The sequence below is a fragment of the Pygocentrus nattereri genome, chromosome 18 (genome assembly GCF_015220715.1).
Source record: "Pygocentrus nattereri isolate fPygNat1 chromosome 18, fPygNat1.pri, whole genome shotgun sequence".
Taxonomy (NCBI): Eukaryota; Metazoa; Chordata; class Actinopteri; order Characiformes; family Serrasalmidae; genus Pygocentrus; species Pygocentrus nattereri.
The window spans coordinates 17,039,798-17,052,175 of NC_051228.1; the positions used below are offsets into that span (position 1 = coordinate 17,039,798).

Below are 12,378 nucleotides of genomic sequence, written 5' to 3' on the forward strand. Positions count from 1 at the left end.
TCTGTGAGGAAGCTTTTAGAGGTGGATGTCTGGTTCCTATCATCACCGATGTGAACAATTCCGACTAAGTTTGTCTAGAAGAGCATTTCACACCAAACCACCCTGAATGAGAAACTCTGTTTACACCTTAACCACTTAACTATGCAGAATTTTTTGGAAAATGGGTGGAATTCCCCTTAAAAAAACCAGACACTGCATGAGTCTAGACACACTGTAGCTATAGAGTATGGTGAGTGGTTTGTTGAGTTTTGGAAGTTAGGCCTTAGCCAGGCTTTACTTTAGCATGGTTCAGTTACACATGCTGGAATTTCACTACAGTATGAAGTCAAAAGCTTTAAAGTCTTTACTTGCACAGGTGGAGGTTTCATGATCCTTCACACTTAAAACCTGCTGATTTAAAGGCATGGCTGGATTCCTTAAAGCTTCTGCATTTGCTGCATTGTGTGAGACACAATATTACAGAGTATAAACTTTATAATGCTTTTTTTTCCAAAAGTATTTACTGCTTGCAGGTAGCAGGCTTCATTTTTATTCACTCTTTTGTATCTGCTCTGTTCAGTGGTTCCTCTTTCTTATTTGACATTGTATAATGTTTTTGCTACGTGCAATACTGTATGACCTTATCTCACGTGTTATGTATTATGTTATGTGATACTGATGGTGTTTTTGAATAAAAATGAAGCACTTTAATGAATCACACATTTCCTACTCCATTAATCTGTAAATATTTGCTACTGATTGATTATTTGTACACAATGTCTTTTCATTTGGACTGTGTTCTTGCTCTGTCACTTAAAAATAAACAATGGTTCTGTTCTGTCTGCAAAATGCACTTTATTTTATGCTTTTTCAAATCATTTTTGGAAAGAAACAGGTCAAATACAGATGGCTGAGGTTTAGGTTTCAGAAATTGAATCCATATCCTGCTTTTTTTTTGTATTATTTAATTCTCCTCAGAAGTACATTTATAATGTTAATGTAGGTTTTTTAAAAATCATAATTATTAGAAACACTCACCAGGTGCTTCCACTCACTGGCCACTTTATTAGAAACACCCACCAGGTGCTTCCACTCACTGGCCACTTTATTGGAAACACCCACCTTGTGCTTCCACTAAATGGCCACTTTATTAGAAACACCCACCTTGTGCTTCCACTCACTGGCCACTTTATTAGAAATACTTCCCTTCTGCTTATACACTCTAGCTATGCACCAGCAAGTTGAAGGTAAAAGTGGGCAGGCAATGTATGCTTCATTTGCAATTCCTGCAAATCACAAGCTACATTTGAACACAGTTGTGAGAGCTTAATGTGATGTAGTTACAGACTGTCCTGCTTATTTTTTATCAAAGTTATTTACATTTTATTTGTGGTCGCAGCTGCTCATTACCAGGCGGAACCTTTGTTACTTGGCGCTTCGTTTCCGTTCGGAGTGTGCCGGACTGTAAACAAACGCAGCGCGAACGTGTGCACTGAGTTTCTGTTCGTTTAATGAATCTGATATAATTTAAACTTTTCTAGGTCTATTTCAGACTGCAAGCCTCCGGTAAGTTGACCAGCTTGCTTCTCTAATTCCTGCTCAGATAATAAGTTATCAGACCCTCGTTTAGCGGTTTAGAACGGGTTTTTTTTCTCTGGCTCATGCCCCTGTGCTCGTACTCAAACTATCACTGTTTCACATATTTTGCTTTTTATTTAAGTGGGATTGTCTCTGTTGTGGTTGTGTATATAAATAGGTGTTTTTCAAGCTATCTTGTCGATTTCGCTCGTTAGCTCTTTAGACCCTAAACAGGGTTAAAGGAGAACTCCAACTATTTCCCAAAATGTCTGCATAATTATGTGGTTAAGATGTAAACAAAGTAATGCAGAGTGGTCGTCAACATTCCATATAAAACTCAGAAACATGTACGTTCACTGGTGGGTTGGTTCCTATGAACAATTCTGACTCAGTAAGTTTCTCTAAAACAAAGCATTTCACATCAAACCGCTCTGAACGACTCTGTATAATACAGAACATGTGAAAAATTATTGGAATTACCCTTTAAAATAGGGGATTACTATTATTTTCTACTTACTTCTCTCTTTTTTTATGTTGATTACTTTATTTGGCTCATTAGCTATCTGTTTGCTTATATGTCTTTTTGTGCAGTGTAGCTGCCAAGTGTTGGAAAATTCCCCCTGAATGGTCAAGATAAGATGAAGTATACCTGTATAAACTTAGTGTAGATGTTGAGTGTGGAAATTGCGATATTTTGTTCACTTAATGTGTTTATTTTTAAATGGGGTGTATTTATTGCAATTTATTGTCTAGGTTTATTCTTTATAAAGTGTTATAAATGCAACACAGCTGTATAAAATGGGACAGAGGTTCTATATTGGGTCTCACAGGTGTTTGCTGTGCAGGTGATGCCAAGCTCCTGTCCTGAGTGCGGCTCCAGTAACGTGGTGGAAGATGATTTATACTCTCAGAAACAGTGGGTCTGTGAGGACTGCGGCTCTCTCGTTTCAGAGGGAGTTTTCACCACCACACTCAGCGATGAGCAACAGAGCAGAAGTAATCAGGAAACCTGCAGCCAGATAAATTAAAAAATGACTGTAATTGCTTAAACATTTGTTTTATTGCTAATCATTCTCCTTTTTCTGTCTCCTGTACAGCGATCCCATATTACATCAGCACAGAAGTGACCAAGAGACCATGTGCAAATCTCGTTAAAGGTAATCTGAGTGAATATTGAGAAGGTTGAGGGCTGTAAGTTGTCCCATTCAGCTCAGTTGAATAAAGCTTTAATTGACCTTACAGAGCAGTTTTAAGGCAGGCACAAAAGATGGAAAACATGAAGACATAAGTACATAAAATAATCACAGGTATTGATTCATATTAGCAGTTTGTCTGTACAATAATGTTTTCTTTATCAGTTGTAATTGTTGTAAACACATTAATAATATATAATGTAATTCTTCAGGGCTGCCGTTGGTAACATTCAGTGTGTGAAATGTAAACCGAGTGGTTCGGAGTGGTTTGATGTGAATAAGTTCAGATTTATTTACAGTGGTGGTGATAGGGAACCCAGGGTCACGGTCATTACAATTTTTCTAATACCAGTTGTCCCTGCTCAAAATGTTTACTTGAAGCCTTGCCTAAAATTACAGCTCAAAGTACTTACTGCAGTAAATGGACAAATAAAAAGGATGATGGTGAATGAAAAACATCAAAAAAGGAATCTCTCTCTGTGTGTGTGCAGGTTTGGGCCGGGTTCGGGCCCTGTGCCGGATCCTCAGGTTATCCAGTGACATGGAGATGGGAGCAGTGAGCCTTTTTGAGCGCGCCTACAACCACCCGACCTTCATACACGTCCGCTTACTGAAGAAAGAAGTTCTAGGGGGGTGCTGTGTTCTGATCACCTGCAGGCAGAAGAACTGTCCCATCACTATGGGAACCATTAGCAGTCTGCTGGACGCAGACTCGGCTTTAATAGGAATGGTTTACCAGGATCTGATCAAAGCTCTGAGCATCGAACCCACCACCACCAGCATCAGCGACATGCTGGAGAGCTACTGCTACGGGTACGAGAAGCTTATTAGTCTGTCTTAAAGGGACCAAGACATGTTTGGTGTCTGAAGTTTGCTTCTTTAATTTTAGCGCTAGTGTAGCTAACAAGTAATGTAAGTGTCCCAGTGGTGAACTGTGACTATTAGATCCTTCAATTCTGCTGTCATAACTATCAAAACTGGGGCGAAAAAAATGGCCGCTAATTTCAGCTAGCACTGCTATGGGCTTTCTAATAGTATGTTGGCGCTAACGCTAGTGAACATGAACAATATAGGGCTGTTCTAGATTTTAAAAGGGCATCTAAAACATGTTAGTCATTTCATTGTTTCATGTTTTGTCTGAAGCAACAGACATTATCATATATTTGAACTTGTATGTATCAGTGTTACAGTGACTGTTTCAGTAAAGAGTCCTGCATAGAGCTGCCACCACTGTTTAACATTCCTAACTAACCAGAACCTGCTTAGATTATGATTCGTATTCACAGTCATATCTAGAACTTCCTTAAGGAGTATAGTGCCATTTTTTTGGTGATAACGTAAGTGTTTACTAAGTTTACGTAGGACTTGGCAATATGATAGTGTTTATCAGTAGTTTATGGTGATACAATTTATCACTGTGCAATACAATCTGATGTTCTGAACATATTGTGTATATTGTCAGTGCTTGTAGACACTGACCAACTGCATATATGATTATAAAGAGTCCAGGTTAACTGGATTTAGTATTTTTTAAATGTAGCTCTACTGGCTTTTTTTTCCTCTGTTCCAAATTATCCGATGTCTGAAAAAATAAATATTGTCACATATCGGGAAATGTATTGCAATATTATATTTTTGCCATATCACCCACCTCTAGGATTATGCATCACTAAATCAATATGGTTTTAACGTTTGGTATCTACTAAATCTTTACACCTCCCCTTCAGCAGGTGCAAGTATGGGAGATACCAATGGACCCCACATAGAAACAGACTATTTTTAAATATGCCAATTGTGGTAACTAAGCTAAAAACTCTAAGCGCTATACACTGTGATTTTACTCACAGCTCTCATCATCAACCTGGTTTAAACTCCAAGCGTGAAGCTAAACACCCACAGCTCCATCTCAGTGAGACTCAGCAGCTCCACGAATGGCTAAACTGAGGCTGCTGTTGTGTCACTTAGCCAGAAACCAGCATTTAAACATATAAGCAGATGTAAGCAGAATAAGCAGATGACGGCTATGAGTTTTCAGTTTTATTCAGTTCAACTGCTGTTTCGTTTCCATGGCAGCAGGTTTATAAATGGGTTCTGAACATGTTATCATGTTAAAGTGATATACATTTCAGTTCATTGTTACTAGTTAAGACACAACTTAAGGATTTAGTAAAATGATAATCAAAACTAACTAGCATTAACTAAAGACTTACTAAAGACTTTATACACAAACTTAAGTACAAAAGTTCTACCCAATAGGAGAGCTCGCTGAGCTCACAGAGAAAACAATCCTGATTGGATCATTTTCTATTGGATAAGAAATTAAGAAATTACCCTTTTAATTTGTACCTAACTTAACGTGTTAAGAATATAACTGCAATACTTAAAGTTCTTAAATATATCAAACAAGATGATTATTGGTTGTAGTGTAGTGGGTAACACCTCTGCCTTCTACGCTGTAGACTAGGGTTCGATCCCCCACCTGGGTAAGCACCTTACACTATATTCATAAGAGTCCTTGGGCAAGACTCCTAACACTGCCTTCGCCTACCTGTGTAAAATGATCCAATTGTAAGCCACTCTGGATAAGAGCGTCTGCCAAATGCTGTAAATGTAAATATTAAAGAAGAATGATCAAAATACTAAAAACACTAGTGGACATCTTGAATTCTGAATTTCGTCCATGCTTATAGATAACAGTAACAATGAAATCTGGTTTGAGACGTGTGCACTAATTGGTGAGTAGAAGCTTCCATTGCTTGTTAGCTACATTAGCCTTGTAGCTTCACTGCTGAAACTAAAGAAGCAAACTTAAGACACCAAACACGGCTGCCTGGCTATATTTGGGGTAAGGGAGCACATTGTTTGACTGTATACTTTGTTTCAGGTATAAGCTCTCCCCTGGCGAAGTGTCGGAGGTCTTTGCGGAGCCTACCCGGCGGTTGGTGGAGCGTAGCGCCGCCCTGGTGGAGCTGGCGGCTGATACATGGCTGGTGACCGGCCGGCACCCCCTGCCCATCCTCATGGCTTGTGTTTATGTAGCATGGCAGTCTCTAAAGCCCATGGTGAGTTTAACAAATAGTCTTATTAGGCTTTACCAAGAACCATGTTCTGAACAGGCCAGTTAACCATGGTCAGAGCTATTTTAGTCAGCTTCTTTTTTTTTTTAAGCTCGTTCTAGGCGTAGATTAGGGTGTTTCCATACTTGTGTCCTCACCCAGGAAAGAGTCTGGGCTTGTTTGTGGGAGAGGCTTATTAATGCTAGAATTCCATCAGTACTGTGGATCGATTGCACAATTTGCTATGTCACTTTCCTGCTTACAGGTTTGCATAATGGTCAAAACAGCTTCATCTGTTTGCTGATTTTATTATTTTTCTTGGATGCAAACACTAAAACGGTGTAGAACAGCTCTTCCTGTCCACAGCAGTCCTCTCCCCTATTACGACACTCGAAAAGGGAAGTGCTACGATACGTTGAACCAGTCACTTACAAAATGAGCCAGTCACGCAGTTCCATACATGGTGCCAGGAGTGGATCGCTTCCACATGTACAGTGGACCCACCAGAAACCACAGATTTCAGAAAAGCAAGATATCGGTTCTCTATTCTGCTTGCAGGCTCAAAAACAGCTTTCACACTCAACCAAACGTACTGAACTCGCCGAACAAGTGGTCCTGGATGAGGAAAAAAGCTCTAGTGTGTAAATTTTTCACATGTAGCTCCTTTTAAATGATAACTCGGTTATCATCTCAGGGAGCACAGTGCAGAATAAAATTATTTGTGTGACACTAAAATGCAGTTTTATATAAGTTAATATACAGTGTAATATAAGGCAGCTTATAATTTGCTATACTCAAATAGCATTGTCTATGAGGTCCACAACAAATAAAGTGTAATTCCTTAACGATGGTGTTTGTGAGGCCAGAATGCTGCTGCTACTTAAGGTTGAACAGGAAAATTCAAACAAGAAGCTGACCAGCAGGAAGCAAACTTCAGCCTTGTCCTCTTGTAATCTTAAATATAAGATAACCTACATGTTTTGGTGCTTAATGCTAGTTAGTACTACCGAATAACAGATTGGATGTCTTACATTTAGGAAGTATTCAAAGTACTCGTTGATTTATTTAACAAATGCGCATTTAATGGTGATGTATTAGTGCCAAAGCGCTCTACAAACTTCTTGTGAAATGAAGTGAAATAAAAGTAACCATTCTTTATTTAATGCCACGCCTCTTTTTTACTGACAGGCTTTGTCCGATGTCTTTGTCCGCAGAGTTCGCCCAGCTATCGTGTGCAATGCCACAAGTCTCCACACAATGCCTACGGTTGTTCGTTTTCTTTGCAATTACACCATAATGTTTGCTGAAGTCAGGTGAACTGATGTCCTAACAGCTCCTCCAGTCACATTTGTGCATTCATATTTCCAAAATAAGGCTGCTTTATACAGTCTTAGTGTCATATGTGAACATTACAAACAAACTCAAATCTCTGTAAATGGACCTACAAACTAAACAAACTCAGAACTGCCTCAAGATGGCTCCAATTGACTATCAGGAAGTATGCGATTATCTTCAGATTTCTGCTTCAGTCCAACATTATTGGGCACTGTACTGCTCCCTAACTATTGTTAGAACTGTGATGGAATCATTTTCCAGCATTTCCAGCTTATGAAGTGTCGTAGCGCCACCTACGTTAATTATGTTTTGATTTTGTTTTGTTTTAATCTTGTTTCAATCATGATTATTTTATTATTTCAGTCATTTATTTGCCTTTTTTTATTTTATCCTCCTGTTGTTTTATTTAAGGGTGGCACAGTGGCATGGTGGGTAGCGCTGTCGCCTCACAGCGAGGAGGGCCTGGGTTCGATTCCCCGGCCGGGTGACCGGGGTCCTCTCTGTGTGGAGTTTGCATGTTCTCCCCGTGTCTGCGTGGGTTTCCTCCGGGTTCTCCGGTTTCCTCCCACTGTCCAAAGACATGCAGTCAGGTCGATTGGACATGCTAAATTGCCCCTGGGTGTGAGTGTGTGAGTGACTGTCTGTGTCTGTCTGTCTGCCCTGCGATGGACTGGCGACCTGTCCAGAGTGTATCCTGTCTTCCAGGGTGTATCCTAGGATAGGCTCCAGCGACCCTGCCGGAGAAGCGGCTTGGAAAATGGATGGATGGCTTGTTTTATTTACCTTCTTTTGATTTTAACTTTTTTCATTTCACAAGCAGTGTGGTGACTGCTTTAGGATCTACATCATACACAATGAGGACATACTTTACTAATTGCTGTTATAAATGATTTGATGCAGTTTAATCACCATCTTCAGATCAAGGCATCCAAATGCATTATTACACTGCTTGACTGTTGTATTTGTGTGTGTGTCTCAGGACCGTATGAAGTGCACGCTGAATAAGTTCTGTCAGATCAGCAGGCTGAGTAAGGAGGTGTGTGCGGAGAGGAAGGATACAGTGCAGAAGCGGATCAGCGAGCTCAGGCATGTGCTGTGTAAGTTGGGCAGGGAGCTGCCCTGGCTAAGAGGGGACACTGTGGAGCCCAGCACAGTCGCCAGGCTGGTGGACGACATCCTGAAGCACCGGCAGGTAGGAAGAGATCATCATCATGAGAAATGATGTCCCAATTCTGAGTGCAGTACAAACCTAGGTCCAGAAAAGTTGGGCCAATGTGTGAAATGCAGATAAAAGAAAGCAGTGAATAGTAAATTGTATTAACCTTTAGAAGTCTTGGGCTGTACTGGCTTTTTGAGGGGGGCATGCTACATCATGGGACTGCATTTCATGTGTGGTTCCTTTTGTGTCCACTTGGTGGCAGATCCTGTAGCCTTGTGTGACTTTCTCACTGGTCTCTGTAACCGTGGCAGTGAAGCCAGTGCCGCCCCATTTACTTTACACATGATTAAATATGAATTTTATATCAAATTGGAATGATCCTGTCTGTTTTGATGTGCTCTATCAACAACAAACAAAAAGTACACACAAAAGATGGTTCTTTAGTACAGAATATGGTTTCTATAAAGAACCATAAACACTCAGAGAATCCTTTGCATGAATAAATGGTTCCTCACATTGATGGAGAATATATTGTTCATGCAACAAAATAATGAACAGAGGATGCTTATGAGACGAGTAATGTTTTATCATCACATTAGCATCACATAACGTGCTTCTTATATTTCTGTTTTGGTATGTGATGATTTTAGCTTGCAGTGCTGAATAATGGAAATACTGCCAGTTCAGTAGACTAGTAGTAGCACAGTAAAAACTACTACCTGACATGTGATCCGGTCACTAGAGCGAGTCTAATAATTGCTGTTATTTATAGAGATTATAGATGAGATATGAGCATGAATGTCCCTGAAAGAGATCTAAAGTTATCTAAAATATGTAGTGTCCAGATAATTGGATACTTTTGTGCAGTGCTGTATCTTTTATTGATATCCTTCATATCAGTATTTGTGACACTTCTCATATCTGTCAAGCGCTGATCTCTTCTCAAAAAAATCATTTAACTTGACGCATATTGTATATAGTGATGATAACAAGCCCTGCGATGGACTGGCGACCTGTCCAGGGTGTATCCTGCCTTCCGCCCGAAGACTGCTGAGATAGGCTCCAGCATCCCCCCGCGACCCTGACGGAGAAGCGGCTTAGAAAATGGATGGATGGATGGATGATAACAACAACATTTATAGAGCACTTTTATGCCGGTGGCATCTCGGAGTACTTTACAGACAGGAGATAAAGCTTAACAGTGTAACTGGAAGTCATTTAAAATCATATAAGAAAATGACAGATATTTATATTAGATTATACAGTTTTCATGAAGCGCTGTGTTTTTTAGATGTTTATTTAGATGTGATTGTCTAATAAAAGGTGAACAGAGCTCCACAGTTTAGAAGCAGAATGACAGGGTCTCTCCACATTTTCTGTATTTTACTGAAGGTGTTTGCAGAAGGTCAGTATCTACAGACCTAAGGTCATAAACAGACAGACATTAAAGTGCTTTAAGGTCATTTAGAGCTTTAAATACCAGCAGCAGAGGTTTAAAATCTCTGAGTGTTCATGTTTTGTGATGTTATGTGTTCTTGGCAGACTCTGATGCTGAAGGCTTTGAGGCACTATGAGCAGGAAGCAGAGCCTGATCTCTCTGACTGTACAGCCACTGATGAAGCTGACCAGCTGCCCATCACTGACCCTGCAGCACCGTCCCAGCCTTTATTGACCAGCAAACTGGACCAGAAGGACCAGCTTTCAGGAAAGGACATGGATATTTTAAAGACATCTGGTCAGTCTGAACTAAAATGTGGAGATAAAGCTGTAGAGGAAAGTGTGCCCCCTGCTGGTCAAGAGCACTGGGGGAAAAGGCACCTGTTCCTGCCCCCGTCTGTCAGAACTGAGAAGCGGCCGCGAGTGGATGCTCCTGAACTGACCGTGACAGGCTATGAGGAAATATCGGACAGTGAAATAGAAGCGTACATTCGCTCGCCAGAGGAGGTCAGGAGATATTTAGCAGTGAAAAGAAAGCTGAAGGATGATGAGGATTGATTTCTTCTCCACACAGGGCTGTTTTTGATCTTTGAAGCTAATAATAATAATTATAGCACATGTTACTTTTTTTTTTGCTGCTGCTGCTGTTATTTGTACTACTGTTCCTTCAAAGTGAGGCTAATACTGAGAGTTTTACTGAGTATTAGAGAAATGCACTCGGCACTGTCCACGCTCAGAAACAATCACTATTATTATTAGAATGACTAGAGTTTGTGCAGCGCAGGTAGATTCGTGATCCTGCTTCTTTCTGTTATTATCAGGTATAAACAGTACTAAGCCAGTAGCATCAGGACCAAAATTATTATACAGCAAATATATGGAAAACATGGAAAAAGTGATCTTATGTTCTAGATATGTTACTTTATAGATGCCTGCCCTTGCCAGCTCCTCCTGGACTTTCAGAGGGTTAAAACAAAGCACTAAAAAGGTACTGAAATGTGAATCTTCAGAAAGTTTCTGCATCGTTTTGTGTGAGGTGTAAACAGTCATTCAGAGTGGTTTGATGTGAAATGGTTGAGATTTCTTTACAGTGGTGGTGATGGGAACCAGGGGTCAACCATGACTACACCAAAAATATAGACATTTTGTTTACCATCCAAAACCTCCAGTAAAGCTAAACATGTCTTCTGAGTTTTATATAGAATGTTGATGATGGAAAATAAGAAATACGTTGTTTTTGCCTCCCAACTCACCGCATATGTCCCTCCACCATGAATAGGTTTAAAACATGACTTTTTGGGGGACTATTTTGCCTCATAGCACCCTGCATGTCATGTATCCGTCCAACATGAAAGGGTTTTAATTTCATAAAACTATCATAAAACAGTGTCTCAGTCATCAGGCAGTGAATTCATAACCATTTAATGTAATATCTTTCTGTGAGGGAGCTTTCAGAGGTGGACGACCGCTTCCTATCAACACCACTGTGAACAATTCTGACTCTGTAAGCTTCTCTAGAATCTATTTGTTTAAGTATTTAATTATGCAGGAATTTTCCAAAGTTTGAAAACTCTACTTCTAAGGCCTTATTAACCGGATAACTTCGACAGCTTTCATTTTACCTGTTTACATAGATTAAGTAGCCTGTAGTGTGTATGGCATCAGTGCAATATGTTTAATATAGCTCCACTTATTACTTCCTGAACTGCTTCATTTGCAAAGTCCTTTACTGAGTTCTACTTCTTAAAACCAAGTTATTTTAAAGACGCACTCCTATCCTTATTATTTTTTTGTTATGAAAATAATTTTTTATTTTTGCCCCACTTTTTGTCCTTCTGACCTGGGAATAAACGTATTGCCCTTCATAAGAAGAAGAATTCATTTGAACCATTTATTTGTTCATTACTTAGTCTTAAAGGTTAAACTAAGGTTGATAAGGCAGCTGCTTTAATTATGCTGATTGTCTTCATTTATTTGCATCCTGCAGAAAAATAAGCTGCTTGGAAGCACAATATGATTTAGCAGAGTGATGCCATGACAACAGCGCAGGAGCCACTCATTTCATTCTACTTATTAGTCTAATAAACATCTCTCTTGCTTACTGCCCTAGTCCTGCTGTGTCTGTCCGTGTTCTGATTGTTCCTGGCTGTAGTTCTAACGCTGCCCTCAGGTCGTCTGCAGTTCTGCTCATGACTTCGGAGGTCATAAACACGATTTGTGTTCAAGCTGTTTTGGTCAGATTTAAAATAGACACTTGGAGTGCTGAATAATTGCAATACCAGGCAGTTTGTTGGTGGTTACTGTTTTTTTACTCAAACTCTGGGCTCTTAAGGTTAGCTGGTTTAATCTACACTACACAATTAAACATGGTTCTTCGGGAGTTCTTCTAGTAAAGAAGATGTTCTATATAGAACCATTAAAACACTCAAAGAACACTTTGCATGAACTAAGGGATCTTTGCGTGGGGAAAGTGTTCTTTAGGTTGATGGAGAATGTGCTGTAGATGGTTCTATACTGAATGTTCTTGAACACGAAACACTTGAACACTGTCCATGCCATCAGTAACTTCACACAGTCTCACTCACACGACGTTTATTCTGCTGAATTCTAGCTGAAGTTCCAGAGAAAGGATTCACAGATG

The 12,378-nt window shown here is 39.9% G+C and overlaps 1 protein-coding gene across 2 annotated transcripts; it reads left to right on the top strand.

Moving 5' to 3' along the window:
* The first annotated feature begins 1,409 nt into the window (after window positions 1-1,409).
* Window positions 1,410-11,846, top strand: brf2 (BRF2 RNA polymerase III transcription initiation factor subunit). Of its 2 annotated transcripts, none has more exons than XM_037547590.1 (7): window positions 1,410-1,545; window positions 2,388-2,553; window positions 2,655-2,714; window positions 3,242-3,563; window positions 5,635-5,812; window positions 8,121-8,333; window positions 9,843-11,846. In XM_037547590.1, the coding sequence occupies exons 2-7, from the start codon at window positions 2,406-2,408 to the stop codon at window positions 10,293-10,295; spliced, it is 1,374 nt and encodes a 457-aa protein (XP_037403487.1). In that variant the 5' UTR covers window positions 1,410-1,545; window positions 2,388-2,405; the 3' UTR covers window positions 10,296-11,846. The 2 variants fall into 2 exon arrangements, with proteins under 2 accessions (XP_037403487.1, XP_017574375.1); XM_017718886.2 differs by having other exon boundaries at window positions 1,411-1,545; window positions 2,403-2,553.
* Window positions 11,847-12,378: the final 532 nt, after the last annotated feature.

What these genes read in the sequence shown, in the direction of transcription:
- brf2 (XM_037547590.1), top strand. Translation starts at nt 2,406, where the DNA reads ATGCCAAGCTCCTGTCCTGAGTGCGGCTCCAGTAACGTGGTGGAAGAT. An exon ending in ATGTGCAAATCTCGTTAAAG is followed by an intron (nt 2,715 to 3,241) that starts GTAATCTGAGTG and finishes GTGTGTGTGCAG; the next exon opens with GTTTGGGCCGGGTTCGGGCC. An exon ending in GGCAGTCTCTAAAGCCCATG is followed by an intron (nt 5,813 to 8,120) that starts GTGAGTTTAACA and finishes TGTGTGTCTCAG; the next exon opens with GACCGTATGAAGTGCACGCT.